General features: G+C 31.0%; 3 protein-coding genes across 6 annotated transcripts; 1 reads left to right on the forward strand and 2 right to left on the reverse strand.

The window, feature by feature from the left end:
* Positions 1 to 245: 245 nt before the first annotated feature.
* Positions 246 to 4892, reverse strand: LOC101506949 (uncharacterized). Of its 3 annotated transcripts, none has more exons than XM_073367061.1 (9): positions 4606 to 4892; positions 2774 to 3301; positions 2611 to 2676; positions 2048 to 2214; positions 1758 to 1926; positions 1557 to 1653; positions 1085 to 1485; positions 869 to 973; positions 246 to 771 (listed from the first exon to the last, which is right to left on the reverse strand). In XM_073367061.1, exons 2-9 carry the CDS (start codon positions 3245 to 3247, stop codon positions 484 to 486), a joined length of 1767 nt encoding a protein of 588 aa, XP_073223162.1. In that variant the 5' UTR covers positions 3248 to 3301; positions 4606 to 4892; the 3' UTR covers positions 246 to 483. The 3 variants fall into 3 exon arrangements, with proteins under 3 accessions (XP_073223162.1, XP_073223161.1, XP_004495646.1); XM_073367060.1 differs by lacking the exon at positions 4606 to 4892 and adding an exon at positions 4097 to 4537; XM_004495589.4 differs by lacking the exon at positions 4606 to 4892 and adding an exon at positions 4097 to 4534 and having other exon boundaries at positions 1758 to 1923.
* A 4547-nt stretch (positions 4893 to 9439) lies between these two features.
* On the reverse strand, positions 9440 to 15201 carry LOC101506612 (solute carrier family 40 member 3, chloroplastic). 2 transcript variants are annotated; one of them, XM_073367845.1, is made up of 13 exons: positions 14755 to 15201; positions 14297 to 14519; positions 14156 to 14219; positions 13313 to 13531; positions 13055 to 13227; positions 12889 to 12963; positions 12641 to 12742; positions 12433 to 12550; positions 12201 to 12347; positions 11476 to 11582; positions 11259 to 11372; positions 10110 to 10410; positions 9440 to 9834 (listed from the first exon to the last, which is right to left on the reverse strand). In XM_073367845.1, exons 1-12 carry the CDS (start codon positions 14889 to 14891, stop codon positions 10117 to 10119), a joined length of 1773 nt encoding a protein of 590 aa, XP_073223946.1. In that variant the 5' UTR covers positions 14892 to 15201; the 3' UTR covers positions 9440 to 9834; positions 10110 to 10116. The 2 variants fall into 2 exon arrangements, with proteins under 2 accessions (XP_073223946.1, XP_073223945.1); XM_073367844.1 differs by having other exon boundaries at positions 9440 to 9816; positions 14755 to 15200.
* A 768-nt stretch (positions 15202 to 15969) lies between these two features.
* LOC101489073 (putative high mobility group B protein 11) lies at positions 15970 to 18472 on the forward strand. The gene is made up of 6 exons (XM_012714471.3): positions 15970 to 16189; positions 16382 to 16457; positions 16775 to 16934; positions 17342 to 17410; positions 17711 to 17913; positions 18022 to 18472. The coding sequence occupies exons 1-6, from the start codon at positions 16065 to 16067 to the stop codon at positions 18280 to 18282; spliced, it is 894 nt and encodes a 297-aa protein (XP_012569925.1). The 5' UTR covers positions 15970 to 16064; the 3' UTR covers positions 18283 to 18472.
* The last annotated feature ends 304 nt before the right edge of the window (positions 18473 to 18776 follow it).

Consider the following 18776-nt stretch of genomic DNA (forward strand, 5'->3'; position numbering starts at 1 on the left):
TTTCTAATTTAGTTTAGAACATTTGCTAATAGGAATTTGTACTTTTGTTCACAATGTTATAAGGAATTAAATTTTCTACTGGACGCAGTCATCAATGTGCTTGATTTTTCTTTTCTCAAGATACTAAAGTAATTGACCAATTGATATTAATTAGTTTTGCTCAAAGATAGTTTCCATCAAAATTTGTCCAAATTAAGATTCCCAATCACATTAATCATAATCACATGTTCCATCCTAAGAACAAATTGAATATTTTGGGAAACTCTCCAAGCTCTTGACCATTAGCATATAATTGTCTTGTTGATACATTACATAAATATATATCTAAGTTACCATTGTATGGTAGGAAGATAGGACTTATTCTAAGAGACAAAAACCAAATAGTACTACATAACTTATGGTTGATCCTACAAACACATAGCCATTGAAATTACAAAACAATTACATAAACCTTATTAACCTCCTCAATAATTTACCTAAGGATCAAACATGGTTGCCACTTGCAGGCCCTCCTAGTGTTAAAGCCAACCCTTGAAGATCACTCCTGATTTTATTATGTTCTTCAGGTAAGGTCATAATAGTAGAACCTCTTGTGATTGGAGACGGTCGAGCAAGTAAGGGCTGCCTTACGCCATAGCAAGGCTCGGGACGCGAACAAGTAGTTACTTGTGGGGAATCTCTCAAATTATCCGCATGATTTGAGTTTATTAGAGGTTGAGTTGAGGGAAATAAACTTGGTAAAGAACAATTTGGTTCAGCTACTCCTGCACCCTGATACATTATTCATTTGTTACATAAATTTGTTAAAGAACTTGTACTAATTAACTAAAAAAATGTGACATTATGGTAGCAAAGTTCAAAAGCTTACTGGTGCAAATAAAACTCCTCTGAAAACTCTTCCATTCACGATTGCGGTCATAAGAAAACCTGAATCAAAGGCTGCATCAACTTTTCCGCAAACTTCAGCTCCGATCTAGGATTCAAAAACAAGTGCGAAAAAATAAGAAACTAAGAATAAACTATAACAAAACAGAAGAAAATTTTAGCATAGTTAGATTTTAAAACTTGAATGTAAAGGATTCACCAGGTTCTGAGTGTGTCCTCGCCCCGCAGACTTTGGTTCTATAGCTTGGTGTCGAGCTCCTTTTTTATCCGCATCATCATGAAGATATTGTTCTTGCTTAGGTTGATAATCGATTACTTGAACATCTTGTTGACTTACTTGTGTGCAGTTCTTCAAAACTCTCTTGTTACTTGATAAATTGTCAAGCTGACAAATACTTGGAATTTTACTGATGAGTTTGACTCGATGATACCGCTGAGATTCCAGGACAGTAGCTTTTGGTTTTTGACCTGGAGTCTGTTCTTGATCAGATTGAGATGGAGATGAATGCTGAGACAGTGAAAGAGAATGTTCTTCTTGTTCTGATTCAACATCCCAAACCTTTGTAGCCGCAATTCTCCTCCTCTTCTGTTGCGAGGTTCCTGCACAACATTGCAATTTTAAGTCGAATACTCGAGTCTTCTTTCACAAGTTAACAGTCTTAAAAACCCACCTGAATCAAACTGATAAGGTTGTGCTTTTTCTGATGCAACTCCGTAACCCCATTTTCCTAAGACTTCCATATTATTATTCCCGATTCGCGGAGATTTCTGGTCCAAAACACATTGTTAGTTCTTTCTCGAAAAACAAACTATAATGTGAACAACAGGTACTACTTGTTACTTGAAACAAAATTGCTACATGAACTTTTTACCGTTACTGAGTTAATATCTGCTCCATCTCCAAGGATGGTCTTCTTTTCTTGATTCCAGTAAGTTCCAAAAACTTTGCACCTGGATGTGTTGTTAAGTCCGTTCGGATGCTCTGCTGCAAGCTGCAACACTAGTAGTTCATTCAAAGGACGTTCATCTTCGCCACACCTGCTACAACATGATAACAAACTATTAAAATGAAAATATTCTATGCTGAATGAAATAGAAAAAGAAATGTGCATTGTCGCGGCAATTAAGGAATAAAATGAGGCTAATTTGATCCGAAACCTACCCGCCATATATGACAATATCAGTGTCTGCAACAACAGCGGTATGAGAAAATCGCCCCTGTGGCTGTTGACCATGTATATCCAGTTGAGTCCATAGACAAGTGCATATGTCAAACACCCAAATGTCATTGCAATAACGTTTATCTCCAACCCCTCCAATGATGTATACCTGATGTTATAAATCATCAAGAGTTCATCTACTTATTAGTTGTTAAGTCTAAAAAAGTACCATATGTATAATATAACATAAGTAATAACTAACAGTTTGAATTAATCCAACGGCTCAGAGCTAAGAGCACTGAGATGAGAGATTAATCCAACAATAGACTTCTGGCTGAATGGACTACATATACATGAGAGGATTATTACAAGTAAAAGTAACTAACCTTGTTATTAAGAAATTTAATTAAATATATTTAATATTCTGACGTACATTCTCAAAAGTGTTATTCATTTAGAAATATTTTAGGAATGACATCATTATATATGATAATAATAATTAAATTTTTATTTTTGTCGTTGCTTATATTTGAGATTAAAGCTACGAACAAGCAAGAGAACATGCCTTGGTTCCAATATTCACTGCTGCATGACCTGCTCTGACTCCTGGTGACGAACCTTGATTTTTCAACTGTAAAAAAAAAGAACAAAAAATCAAAGTCATTATCAAGTAGAAAATAAGGATTTGTGGTCAACAAAATTATCAAATTTGATAGAGAAAACCATACCCTAGTCCAAATCATTGTTTCCATATCAAGCAAATTAACATCACCATGATACTGATCACCACTATCTCCACCATAAACAATAAGCTTATTCCCAACAGAAAGTGTACAATGACTATCTCTAGGAACAGGTAAATCACCTTTAACCTCAGGATTACTCCATCTCATAGTTCTAAAGTCTAAAATGTGCAAATCATTTAAATAATTTGCATCACCTTCACCACTACCACCAAAAACCACTAGTCTTTCACCACCAACAAGTGTTGCAGTGTGACTCTCCCTTGGAGAAGGAGGTGTTCCTTCACATTTAGGACTAACCCATTCTTTGGTAAAAAGATCAAGTATATGTATGTCATTCACTTTCTTGAAACCATTTGTACCTCCAAAAACTATCATTTTATGACCTACAAGAACAGCACTATGGCTATCTCTAGGACCTGGTTTTTCACCTGTTGTAGCAACTTTGCTCCATTCCATGTTGTCAAGGTCCAAACATAGAACATCACTAAAATGTAATCCTCCACAACATCCCTGAAATTAAATTAGTATACATATATTAAGTTTTGTTACTTTATAAAACATGTTTAATTTTAATTTAAAGCTTTCTTTAAAATAAAATATATATATCAAAAGCCAACTAGTTTCACAATCATTAAAAAGAAGAAATTAAGTTCACGCTTTCTAGTGATAGCTATTCAACTATTTCCATCACCTTTATATCTAAGAATTTTTGTGAAGAGAAAAATAAACAAGCTTCTAAGTTATTTTGTTTAAAAATAATTATAGTTATGAGAGGTTTGCAATGATTATTATAAACAATTCATTAAAAATAATAGCTTATTAAGTAATAACCAAGATAAAGGTTTTTTGGTTACAAAAGTATAGAGCTATATGCATGTTTTATAAATTGAGAAACAGAGAAGAAGGAAAAATTGTGAGTGTTTTTTATTTCTATATTAAGAAAGCAAAAATATGAATGCAAAGGAAACACGTATTGTCCCACTAATTAGAGAAAGAAAAATGAATTCAGTTGATTTGTCAAGAAGAAATATGTGTGCTGAGAGAAATTAGGAAAAAACTAAAATTCAGAGAAGAAAGTGTTTTGGTTATTAACCAAAGATAGCTAGAAAGCAAGAAAATTGAAAGAAAAAAAGTACTAATGTACTATGAGTTAATGAAATTATTATCAAGCATATCCCCTGAAGTTCAGACATTAAACACAGAGTACATATATTATAAATAAATAAATAAATAAAAAACATAATATTTTTGAATAAGAATAATAATAAAAATTAAAAAAGAATTTGATTGATTCATATTTCATACCCCAAAAACATACATAAGTCTTCCAGAGAAACAAGCTGAGTGACCCCATCTTTGAGAAGGATTAAAACCCAAAAGCTTAGGATACAACCACATTGCTTTCTTCTTAGGAGTTTCAGCAAGAAGAGAGCTCATTTTTGAATGTATTGTGAGGTGAGAGAGTTGAATGATTAATAGAGTGCTTGACAACGATGAAATACAAATAAGAAGAGAGAAAGAAAAAAAGAGTCAAAAGAAGAAGAGATGAAGAAGAAAGAAGCTAGGCAAGTGATGTATGAAGTATGAGTATCAAATCAAATAGACATGAAAAGATGGGCGCTTTCATGTCTAAATCACACTGCCAACCAACAGCAACAGATGATGGTTGTTGTCAAAACAACATTATTTTTTTTTTTTTTACTTATTTCTCTCACTCCATACATTAGTCTAGTCACCGAAAATATTATACTACTATTCAAGAATGTCATTTGTAATTAAAAACAAATTATTATTTTTAAATAGAATTAGCTTACTTAATAGTAATAAAACAGAATGACACACAGGTAGTGTTTGTTATAGTAGTATAGAAAGTGTAAACATTCGTGCGGTGTTTGGTTGGATAAGTTTGAAGATGAACATAATGTAGTGATGTAAAATCATGGAACGTGACGCCTGTTGAAGGGAAAGTGAGAGTGTGTGTTTGAATCAGATGATTTTTCTTATTATTATTATTATTATTATGCCTAGGTTTCTTGTTTTTCATAATTTATGTATTAAAATAAATGGTGGTGTGTGGGGGCATAGGGTTGTTGGAAATGATGAGGAAGTTGTTTTGGGTTTGAGGTCCATTCACGCATGTAGCTAGGTTTTAGACACGGAAACCGCTCTTCATTCTGTTCCCAAAACAAACTCGGTTCTATACTCAATTTTCTACTCCCTCCTTAAATGAATCACGACGTACTACTATAAACAAATATACAAACTCGCTTCCCTACTCAATTTTCAATTCCCTTTTTCAAATGAATCACTGTCTTAAACTTATATAATGTGATTTTGGTTTTTTACTTCAAATAACTCAAATTAATCGTATAATTATTTAAAATGTCAGTTCCTTTAGTTCATGACATTGTAAGAATTGTGAATTATTTTAACAAAAATGTTTTTTTTTTAATTTATAAAAAATAAATTATACTTTTTAGAAATTACTTTAATCATTCAATTACTAATTTAAATTTTTTGATCGAATTAAGAATCAACGAAACAATATTTTATTTTTTAAAAAACTAAAATAATAGTTTATCCAACAAATATATACTAAAGATGAAAATTTTGTATTGGAAATTGTGAAATCTATTTGTTCAAAATATAAATATTATTTGTAGAATCATTAATATATAATTTTAAGATACGTGTTAGTATGATATTCATATTCATTATTTTCCCACTCTTATTGAAAACAATTGGTAGAGTAGTTAATAAGTTAATTTTATATATTAAAATTCATAAAGTAATGTTCTATTTAAATGTTTTAAATAAGGGAATAGGGATATATATGTTTGGAAGAAAATAAAATAAACATGCCTAAAAAATTGAAAGGGTATTTTTCTCAAGTTTTTGTTTAATCGATAAATATCGATATTCTTAAATTGAACATCATTTTTAAAGTTTGAACATGAGACATCGAAGTTGTGTAAATTTTTTTTGTAGTAATTAAATTATATAATAAAAATAAAAGATTAAATTAAATAAAATTAAAAAAAAAATTTATCTTTAAGCAAGAGAACAGTTTTTAAAATTTTCATATATTAATTTTAAAAATATAATTTTTTTTATAAGAGATAGTAAATATCCTCTATAAATTTAACTGTATAATTTCGAATTAATAATAAAATATTTAATTTAAAAGTATCGATAATTTGTAAAATTAAATTAATACTTAAAGATTAATTGTAGAATTAAAAATGAATAAAAAGAGGGAGTAGTTTGATTAAAAGATATGGGGATTGATGGAGAGTTAAGGGTTTAAATATTTAGAGTTAATTGGTCTTCACCCAAGTCTCGAGTGGGATGTAGATCTAGAAATGTTATCTTTCCAAGGTTCCTCGGGGCAGTGTGGTGCTTTGTTCCGTGGAAATTCTTTTTAGTTTTGGGAAATGAGATTGTGTTTGTTTACCTTAAAAAGGCCAGGCCTACTGTACTCTTCTTTTTTAATGTTTTTTTATACACTATACTATCAAATAATTAAACCAAACATATTTTATGTACATTTAACATGGCATGGCACGCATATACATATTAAAAATATTTTATTATATATTTTCTTATAAATTAAAGGTTTTAAATTTTAATTATTATTATAAATAAAAATTAACATTTTTTATTTTAAAAAAATTTACCATAATTAACTACAAATGTTCAACTTAATAACATCACAGTTACGAATTGAGTTAAGGTTTAAGAACAAATTAATTAATTTTTTTTATCATTTAATGTTATTATTTGTAATATATCACTTATTTAATTCAAAATATTTAATATTAATAATTGAATGTAAACTTGTGTATTTAACTTTTTTTAAGTTTAAATTTGGATTTTTCCTCTACAAAATTTCTTATTTTGATTCATTATATTTAATACTAATACATTATTTTTTCTGTTTCAAAATAACTTAGTCATTTATTTATTACAGATATATTAAAAAAAAAATATATAAATGAAAGAGAAAATAATATTTTTATCAAATTATCGTTCTTAAGTATTTGTGTATTATCAATGTCATAAATATATAGTAACAAATATTATACTAAAAATGAAGTAAATAATATTAATTAACGGATAAAGTTAGAAAGAAGTGCATTGAAAATTGAAAAAAAATATTTATTTTAAAATAATTTATTTTATAAATAAATCAATTATTTTGAGATAGATTAAATAATACTTTAATAAAAAAAATTATAGTACGTTAATAATGTTAAAAAATTCAAGTGCTCCTAGCTACTAGTCTATTGTACTCCCTCTTATACTAGAAATGAGTTGAGTTAAAGTCCAATTTGATTCAACTTGACTTGGTTTGAAATTTGACTCAAGTTCCTCACAAACTTTATTTTCAACTCAAACTTAACGAAAGTTCAGTCAAATCTTAATAAAACTTAACTAAGTGCTACATAATTTCAATTAGTCCAATGATCAATTTTCTTAGATAAAAAATTGTCTATTATTTTTAATAATTGAGCTTGCAGTTCTTACTCAAGGGCCCTTTCCAAGCCTCTCAATTTCATTCATTTGGAGAAGCCCGCGTTGCCTCTTCAAAGTTTGCGACTTCACCTTTAATCCTTTAATGTGTAGCTCTAGCACAAGACTTGTCAAGAATGTCTCATGCACTTGTCAATAATTTTTTTCAAACACGTTTGAATCTACACATTGGTGAATCAAGAACATGCCTTACAGGCTTTCTTCTTCAAATCACTATGTGTTGCTTTCTCTTTGGTGAAAATATATTTTCTTCTTCGGTGACAAATGATACCAAAAAACATGTGGTAATATATTTTCTTGAAATGAATTAATCATAACCATATAATATGAATACATGCCATAAAGTTGACTACATTGTATGTACCAATTAATACCTTGGTTCGAGAATTGATATGTATGATTCCGTTGTTTGTTGGAAGAAATGGTTCAGCGTGACGGATACGGTGTCGTTCATCACCGAAGCCATTTCTTGTTCGCACACCAAATAGTCAAAACAATGGTGGAGTAATAAACACGGCATAAACCTTATTAGATGTTTTTTCTTAGTCTTAATTTTGTTTTGTTTTGTTTTTTCATCAAAAGAAAAATAAGGCAAAGCTCGCAAGGCTATACAAAGTTTTTGGGCCTTATTGCCGTTACCTACAAAGCCCATTCAATATGTGTATCAAGGAATATTTTCAAAAACTTTTTATATTTGTTATTCTTTTTTTTTCATTCAAGATACTTTACAAAGTTACTCACTCATTCTTGGAACTTCCAGACGCATGCATATATGCCAATAATTTTCTTAAAAAATCTGGGAAATTTTTGGAGAATAAAACAGTGAACCCTGGAAATGCACCTTTTCCATCCACAATAATTGTAAACATGGAATATCAACTTTTCCAAGAAAAGCTATAGAAAGACACAGAAATATATAGTAAAAAAAAAATGTGATTGAGACAACTAATATCAAAGTGAAACTATAACCAAATGGAGTTGCTATGTAGGCTCTCTCACTTTATGCATAGATGTCTTCCATGAAGAATCTAGGCCATTAGAAAGACACTGTTGTGTGTTTACTTAGAAAAACAAGTAACTGTAGATGATGGGGAAAGTGAATCAAGTGTACAATGTTGGTCATTCACATTCCACTGTTCATGTCTTTTTATGGTTACTTTATTTTTCCTTTAAATAATCCTTCCAATAAGTTGTAAAAAGAAATCAATCTCAAAATAATTTAATCCAAAACAAACCCGTGAATGCTTAGTTTTTTCTTCTTCCAAAAAAAAAATTAAATAAACTTTTAATCCTTAAACGTAATTTTTTCAAAATTTAAGGATAATTTTTTTAAAAAACTTTTAGTCTTTATTTTGACTTTTTTTAAAAAAATTGATAATTTTAGTCATTATAAAATTATAATTAAAACTAAAAGTAAATATTTTCTTTTAAAAACTAAACTTAAAAATCATAATAATTTTATAGACACTAAATACATTTAATTCATAAAAAAAATCCTTTTATAACTTCAATCCAAATTATGATTTTGAGATTGCAAATAAAATGTCAAATGAGCAACTAAAGTCCAATCTAGGTATCCCTCTCCCCTGCACCTATAATATGGAAAACAACAGATAGGGGATAAATTTCTTTGAAATAACTAAAAATAACTAAATGCATATTTATTCTTAAGTTTTAATAAATAAAATAGTAGGACATTTTAAATGCAATGCATCTTTAAATTCAATAGTTATATGTAAAAAATAATTTGAAAGAAAAGATATTGAACACTGAAAAATGCATTATTTAATATACATATATATTAAATGGTAGTGAGAAGAGATTTTTAAATAATATCTACTATATTTAATAGATATTAAAATATTAAATTATTGCACATTTGCACTTTCACTTATTTTAATTTTTTTGTCTGTAAAACAGATAATAAATACCATCACAAACTCACACACACAATTGTGAAGTTCCAGATTCAAACTCAAAATAAAACATTCAACATAAAAATATCAACATTTTTTCGGTTGAAGTTGAACTAAAATATAAGGACCGCACTTTAGTTGATTTAATTTAATCTATATAAATATGAGCACAACTCACTGTACATTTATGATCACAGTCTCAGGTTTCCAACCACCACTTTTTTCAAATAAAAAATCATACATAATATATCTGCTCCCATTTCCTCAAAATGAACACTTTGCTCAAATTCAAATAATAGTGAGCACATGAGATTTCCCTATGAAATTATTAAACCCTATCAGAATCACCGCAATCCGGCGGCAAATCTGTTTACACTTCTAAACCCAAGAAAAGAATTCAAAAATCAAGAAATGCTTTACAAAACGTTTATGCATGGTAGACCTAAATACCTAACTAATTCAATTTGCTATGTGCACTAGTATAATATAAATCACACACCATGCTAATTGTTTCCAAAATATCTTAGTTCTTGTCCACATCCACCACTCTTTGCAATAAGGCAGGTAATGGAACAACTGCACAAACAGAATTTCCTGGTTAGATAAAATATTGTTAGACAAGAGACAGGTAAGAGAATAAAAGTATTAAACATATTAGTTAGTTACACAGTATGGCTAATTATACTAACTATTGTACTTAACTTGTATAACTAACTAACTAATATGTTTAATAAAAAGCACCATTAGAAAACCATAGATTGAGGATTACAAGTAAAGGACATTTTTTTTTCACATTTTTATATTATTAGACATGTTGGATAGAAAAATATGCTAGTAAACAAGGAACAGTAAATACAAGGGATACTTACATAAATATCAATAATGAGGATAATAAGAAAAAAGGCTTTTTTGTTCGTCTGTTGGATTTGATAACCATCTACAGAACATCCATGCTGCACCGACCACGGATAGTAGAGACAACATAGCTAAACATCCAAAATGAGAAGGATCGTTTGCGATTATTGCGACACCAAGCATTATAGACTCTGCCAAACTTGCAACAGCAACTTCTGTTGTCCCAATGAGATTTGCTTTAGATGATGGGATACCGGTTTGGATAATTTGTGCGCCTACAACATCATATGACATGTGTCCTAGCCGTGACAAAATCTGCAGACATTAGAACAGTGGTTTAGGCACAAAAATTTCAAGTGAATAAATTTAACAAAATCTAATTTAGCATCAAAATATAAGTTTGAGCATTTCCAAAACCACTGTGCTTATACCAAATACGTATGATGCAGTGTGGCCTAGACATGCTCACACAATATTAATGAAATGCTAATGTTCATCTAAATACTACAATGGGGCGTGGCCTAGATATGTTCACACATATCTGAATGAAAAAGATATGCCTACTATTTACCATCTAAATACTAATTATATCATTTCATCTACGTCATAGTCCATAGTATTAAAAAGCATAGCTTTTAATTTTGGTCATCAATAGACAACCTGCCAATTCAAGAAATCCAGCACTGTAAATAACATACATCTGCTAATGTCCCACAACCTTGTCTGTCCTTGTCTTTTCTCTATATTTCATGGACAAAATCCAGAAGTTGCAATAGACACGATCCAAATTCCGTGGCCTTTAGGATCACTTTTATTTTATTCAAACAACTAAAGGAGTGTCTATTCTAATTCCTCTAACAACATCATAGAAAATAAGGCTTTAGAAGAAGCTTTAAAGGCAAGTTATTGTACCCTAAATGTATCACAGCTGTATCTAAAACGTACTTGTCAGCAATTTCATGAAGAAAAAAAGAATTTGAGGATACTCCTTGGAATCATATGAGTATGTCAAATACAGGTATGAGAATGATATTTTGGCAACTTTCGAGTATCCAGACTTCAAATACCCCTACCATTTCTACCCGTTAGCCACGACTTAGATTGTTGTAATTATAAGCTTAGATAAGCAATAATCAAGGGCAAAACATTATTTAGTGACTTACAATCAGAAACAAGAAAACAAGAAGTGGACTCTGATGTGATATTGATCCACTCATATATACAGCAACAGCCATGCTGAGAAGTAAAGCTTGAAACACCAACCCGACTGCCCCAGCCTGGAAAAGAGAGAATTTTTTCAATGAAATCATTTATATATAATAAGTTCTCATACTTTCTTATGTGCAGCATTTAAAAATAAAAATGAAAAGCTAAAGATACCTTTAAAATGCCAAATTGCTTGACAAGAGTTGAAGACACAAATGTTGCTGCCACACCCATAAAAGCACACATTCCGCTAAATCCTCCAATGATAGATGGATGTAAGCCTGTATAACATTTGAGGGGAGAACTTGGACTTTAGCACAATAGCCTAAAAATTTAACCCTCGACCTCAAATAAAACAAGGAAAAGGAAAGATAAAAGAAATGAAAGAATGAAATAGATTATTAGTTTAAATATGGAATCCAATCATTACTAGATCCAATCAGAAGTGCACACTACAACAATAAACCTTATATCATATATCAAATTTACGCTTTTTTCCCCTTCTCTTTTTGACTGTTATAGCATTCAATTTAACAATAACATATTAAAAACCATGACTTCACTCCAAGGAGGACCTCAACAAACAATACTTGGAAACACAATTCGTGCTAGACAGTGGATATTAACATTTTTTTTTACAAACGGATATTAATATTGAAATGAGTAAGAAACAAAAATGGGGTATTGACCATGTAATAGCTATTCGAGTATGAAAGATTTGACAATTAAAAATAAATCAAAAACATGAAAATTTGTCATTGTCACTATGAAAGACAGAAATTCTTGAAAACTTTTTGAAATCAGACGTGCTTCACTATAATCACTATGAAATAACTGATCTGTTAGAAGTGAGAGAAGTTTCCCCCAAAAAATGGACTATCAAGGAAATATTCACATACCCTGCTGTGTTAAAAATGCTGTCATCAAACTGCCTGGTGTGAGAACAATATTGAAGTAGAGGAGCACCCACGCAATACTAGCAGGAAGAACAGGCTGACCTAGATACTCCTTCCAGCCGAGCTTGATGGCTTCCAGACCTTTAACCACTGGCTTTCCAGCAGATAGATGTAAGCATATTTAAATTTAAAATATCGAGATAATTCTCTAAAGAAATATCGGCTTAAAAAGTACCTATACTGTCAGCATCTGGTGCAGAATCTTCACTGAATGATCTGCAACAGGTTTGTGATGGTTTAGGCCGGTCAAGAACACCAGTAGAAAGCTTGTTGGCTAAACATGTTAAAACAATCTGCAAATTACAAATGATGAGTGAAAATAAGAATGAATTCATTTTCTGACGAAGGAAGTTATAGAACAAGAAGAAAAGAATAGAACTTACTGTAACAGGAAGTAATCCCATCATTAAACCAGAAGCAAATTTTAAGCAGGTTACAGGATGAAATTTGGAAAGAAGGACTCCAAACAGCAATGCTCCAGCAATCTAAAAAAAAATTGCGAGTTTTCAATCAAAGCTACTACAATTGATACTTAATAAGAAAGTTCCTGAATATATATTTCATTCAAAGAAACATATAAGTGAGCTAATTCACTTAGTGCAAATACATAAATTAAAAATACTAGAAGTACCTCAGATAAGAGATCAATTCGATTTAGAACAGCATTTGCCTGTGCAAGTGCGACTGGCCTATTCACTCCTGTCAACTGTGGAGATAAACCACCGAGGATCAAAAATAAATATAATGAATAACAAATCACATGTAAAAGGAACACGAGAAGCGTTGAATGACAATACCAGCACAACCCAGTCACGCTCATTTGCAACCCCCAAAGCTACACCACAGAGCCTCTCAATAGCCCCAGCTGAAACCAATATGACAAACCATGGACGCAGAAGCAAAGTAGACACTGAAGTAGGAGGCACTGAATGAGCATGGATAATCATAGCTGCGGATAGCAACTGAGTAGCTGCCTGAAATATAAAAATGATTGTTTTAAGGAAAAAAGAGCTATATCCTGCTTGATTTTATATAAAAAAGAGCTACTAGATTACTTGCCTGAATGATAGTTAAGCAGTTATATGCAGGCACTCTGGGCAAATGGTCCATTACTTTGCCAACCAAAGGGCCACCAACAATTATAGCCACTTTGGTGAAGAAACCCATCACAGCAACTGGTAAGAGGCTTGAATGAATCAAAGCAATGGCAGAAGGCCAAGCAAAATTCCAAAGCTGCTCCACAAAATTTGCAACAATGCAGCTACTATAGAAAGCTGAAAACATATAACCTTCGAGTTAAGAGTGGCTTAGATGATTCAACCTCACAATCATCAATTAATGTACAAGTCCAAAGGCATGGAATAAGATCATTGGACAAGATAACTTCCATCAAACAATTTTTATAACAAAGAACAGAGAACAAGATCTTCTTACTAAGCACATCTCAAGTTATAAACTGCATTTATGGTACTGTCACATCAAGCAAATGAAAGCACTTTCGAATTTTAAAAGTATAACAATCTAGTATGCCGCACCAATGTAAGATTTTCAGCATTAAAATAGGTTTGAAATCACAAACTAGCTAAGCCGATATATCAATTGGTTAATATTCCATATAGGGGAATGGATAGGGTTTTAAATGCTTTACAACCCACAAGTAAATAGGGGGATTTTGGTTCAAGCTATTCACCCAGGAGTTGGGGAAGAAAAGAACGATTGAGGGAAAGCAAGAGGACACATTATTAATTAGGGCATTACATTTGCAGAAATATAAGCCATGTAGTGTTACTATGTTAGTTTGGTGTACATTTATTTTACCACATTAAAAAACGATAGAACTAAGACAACATATATATATATGCTATAAATTGAGTTGTAAAGGTTGGAAAACATCTGACCATGTAACCCGGCAGGGTGAGCTGGAATAGCTGCAAGAGCATGCTGTTCCTCTTCAGACAAAACCTTCAGAACAAACCATATAAATATGAGAAACAGTGAGACAAATCTTAATAAAACCTAAAACAATTTATAAAACCTACAGGTAACGATGTCAAGAGAGTATCTACAAACGTGGTTTCAGAGAGTAAGTTCAAACACTCATTCTCCAAAATGTCAGTATTGAGTTTAATTGGCACAGGACATTCAGGTTCAACAATTGAACACTCTCCCTCACTCTGTTCCTCATTACTGATGTTAACATGATCCAATTCCAAATGTATATCCGTATTTGTAATCGAACATTTCGAACTTAAACAACTAAATCTGCAATAAAAAAATAATCACACTATTAGAGGATAAATATAGAGATAGAGGTATCTTTTTAGTAGCTTGTTATTCTTTCGCTGCCTATATAAATTGTGCATATTGTATTAATTGATTAAGCATAACATACAGAAACATTTTATATAAAGAACACTTTGTATTACACATAAAGAAAGTAAGAAATTTGAAGTTAGAAATGCTTATACAGAGACAAAAAAGTAGAGAAAAAGAAAACCTGTGAGAGATAAGAGGGTAGTAATTGAGTTTAAAGCGTCGAGAAGTAGTGAAGCGATGGCGAAATCGAGATGAAGACGAAGGATGAAGGGGTAATTTGGTGAAATGAAAATTAAAGGTGGGCGAAATAATAACCATAATTTACGCTTCTTGTGAAACTTCAAGCTGTGGAACTTGAAGGAAAACCAATTAAGTTTCGTCAAACTCATGCAGTCTTAAAAAACGCTTAGACTAAGAAAAATAACCCTAAAATATTTCCCTCTTTCAACCTTCCTTTAGCGTCAAGTTCATTAGAGAAAGAAAGTGAGAAGAAATGGGGTAGGTGTTTGCGGCAATGACAAAAAATCTTATCTATGGGTAATGAATGTAATGTTTGGATGGATTTTGGTGTATATGGCGGAGAGTGCAATTGGTGGTATCTGTTTGTGTGGCCATTTTTTCGCTGCTTTCTTTTTCTTTCGTGAAACTATATAAATCTTCGACGTGTATCCACGTGGAAGCGCTCTTCTATCGTTTTACGTATGTCATTTGGTGTCTATGTCAATTTTTGTAAATACGGGAAATATACTTCTAGACTCGATTTTAGACTTTGGATGCTAGGATTCTATCCAAACCACTTTTAGAATGAGGAACAAAAATCAACTCTCATCTTAATTTTCTTTTTCTTTTGATAAAAACTCCCCGATATCGAGGAATACAAAAGATACATTCAGAGAGGATTATGAAGGGTTTTAGTGTGTTTTGTTTTTTAAAATCTCTTTTACTTTTTATAATACCTTCAAGTTTAAGAAAATACTACTTATATGTATTCTTATTTCATTCCTTCAAAAAATACTAAGAGTTGGATTTAATAGGTACTTGAAAATTTTAATGGAATTAAAATTTTAATAGTTTAAATATTTCAATTATTTTTTTTTAATTTATAATACTTTAGTTTGGATAGATAAATTATAATTCATCATTCTTAGACTTTGTATGGACATTTTGTAAACTTAAATAGTTTTGGAGTAAAAGTAAAAGCATATATATATATATATAAATGGTTCAAAATGAGAATTTTATACTAATTTAAAACATTTAATTGCTAATTTAATTAAAAATCATATTTAGAGAGAAAAAAAGTTGTTTGCCATAATAAAATAGAAGGGAAAAACGGAAGAGTGGCACGTATTTGGGAAGAGTGTATAGGTGTCGATGGGTGTCCATGCATGTTACATTGTACGAAAGTTCATACACATACTCTCCCATCTCCACTCAAACATCACACACAAAGCAAATAATTAAGAATTGGAAGGAAAAGAAAACAAGACCATGATTCCATCACAATCAAACACCCAACTCATGAATGTTGTCGTCAAACAATCTTTTCCTGATGACTCTGAGAGCTTCTATGCCAAACTCACCGACTTGTTGGACTCCTCTGGACTCACTCTCATGTCAGTTTCTTCAATCTGTTTCTCATTTTCCATTTTGTCCTTACTTTTTTCGTTTGCATGTGTTATTGTTGTCATGTGAAATATGAAACATTCAATATTATTATATATTGTATATTCTTTTTTTTATGAAATTATTTGGAAAAAAAATAGGATGGATATATCATGCACCTCTGTTCCAATTCTACTTGGCAGTTTCAATGTCCGAGAAACATCCTTAGACTTATACCTTTTTTACTTGGAGGTCACTAGAAGAGGAGGATTTCACCAGGTATTTGTCCACATGATGACATTATTTTGTTGTCTTCATAAATGCATGTGTATATATTTTATGTAGCTTCTATTCTAACATCAAATTTATCCATCCAATCCAAAGATGTTGTGTCTATAAAGTATAATCTATAATTAGTGTATGATTGATTTCACAGTGGGGGTCACAAAATTATAGTGAGCTACTATGATTTTGCAAAACTATAGAAGTAGCTTTTGTATCATGATTTTGTTCACGTCACCCGCAAAACCAAACTTACACTTTGTCAAGAGAGGCTTAAGTAATTATATGAATTTGAGTCCATTGAATGTTTACAGGTTGGTCAACAAAAGAAATGGGGTGAAGTTGTTTGTGCACTAAAATTGGAAGGCAGTAATACAAAGTTATGTGCTCAAGTTGAAAAGCTCTATGCTCATCTTTTATACAAATTTGAGAAATTGTACTTCTACAGGTGCCCTGCAACTAGCAGCACCAAAGGTTAATTTACGAGACCAATTTATGGTTATTTCAACTAGATATATACTCGAATGAAATATAAACAAAAAAATGTTTTCAAAAAGTTGATCTATATTTCGACCATATACATCAACTTTTCAAATATATTTTTTTGTTTACATTTCATTTTAGATGGAGTATTGTTTTAGTCTAGTACTTCATGTATACCTGATAATGATATAAAGAGATGTTTCTAGGCAGTTTCTACATATAAGGTTTTAGTTTACAAATTTACTTGACTGATTATTGGACATAGCAGAAGACATTAATTTTAGCAATGTCCTTGTATTTTGTTTTTATTGCATTTTGATATTAAGTTAAATATGTACTGTTTATTTGTTTAACCTTAAATACTCTTTTCTTTTCTCCACACCCTCAATTTTTTCCAGTTAAAAGAAAGCATGAAGATGATCTGATGGTGGAGAAGATGTCCAACGACTACTCTAGCCAAATGACAGGTTATAAGTACCTATAATATTGATGGGAGGAAAACCGAATACTCAAGTGTTTTTGTACACCAACAAATTATCAACTAACTAACTAGCTGAATTCATAAGATAATACAACTTTGGTAACTAATCAATTAACTGTGGCCCTATAGTTGATTCAGTTACCACAGTTAATTAAGCCTATGTACTTATTATTGGCAATATGGACATAAGTTTTCTTTAGAACTCAATGATTTGTCGTATGAGTTTAACTGTGAATTCAGAGGTGCTTATGCAATAATATATAATTTGGATTATTACTTAAAGCAGGTGTTAGCTCTCAAGAACCTCAGGTGCTTCTACAATCACCATCAAATAACAAAGAAATGAAGAAACGGGGACAAAGTGGATATCAAATATTCCTCAAGCAGGAATGTGCGCGATTAAAAGCTTATTCTCAGGAAATAGATGGCACGAAAATCCTACGTATGGCTGTTGATGCATGGAAGAAGTTGTCTGACATTGAAAAACAGGTACTACAATTGAAATCGATCAAATGTCGAAATAATAGTTATGTTTCGCAACTAGCCCTTACTTGGTTTTCTTGGAATATGCAAACTTGTAATTATACTCTCATGTAGCCATATTTGGAGGAAAGCAAGAAGATAAGGGGGAAAAATAAGGCAGCAATGATCATTGAAAATAAACAGAAGAGCACTCATGAAGATCTTAAGAAGGATGAAAAGTGGCCTAGTATGTATAGTGGTGATTACTATGTAAGTTCACAGCCTCTTGCAAATTACTCTTTTGTTAACAATGCAGCAGGTCTTAAAATGACTGAAAAACCATCCAAGGATCCTTTATTTCTAGTTGGTTTTGACGCTTATCATTCGTCCAAGTGACTATGCATCAAGAGGTTTTATCTTCTTTTGACTCAAACAAAGCTAAGGTGATGTGCAATTATGGTTTTGATGAAACAGTAGCAACCAAGTTTGATGAATAGATAGCAACAATGTTCCAAGTCTCTTTAGTGAAGTATGTATATAACTAACTATAAACTGCTTGTGTTGTAAATTGTAATGCAAAATTTTGTTGGCATGGTTGCCAATTTCCTATTGAGAAAACTACCTTATTTTGTGGCTTCTATACTTATCCACAAAATTTTATATTTTCTATTGAACAATAACAGATAGGTAAAATCAAAGATCATGCATACACATGGTAAATATTAACAAAAAAAGAAATAATAATAATAATAATAATAATAATAATAATAATAATAATAATAATAATAATAATAATAATAAAAAAAGGCAAGAAGATGAGAATATTAATTAAGAGAGGTCTAGAGCCCTTGTGTTGTTTATTGGGAGATTAATTTGTCATCTTCCTAGCG

The sequence above is a fragment of the Cicer arietinum genome, chromosome 4 (genome assembly GCF_000331145.2).
Source record: "Cicer arietinum cultivar CDC Frontier isolate Library 1 chromosome 4, Cicar.CDCFrontier_v2.0, whole genome shotgun sequence".
Lineage (NCBI taxonomy): Eukaryota > Viridiplantae > Streptophyta > Magnoliopsida > Fabales > Fabaceae > Cicer > Cicer arietinum.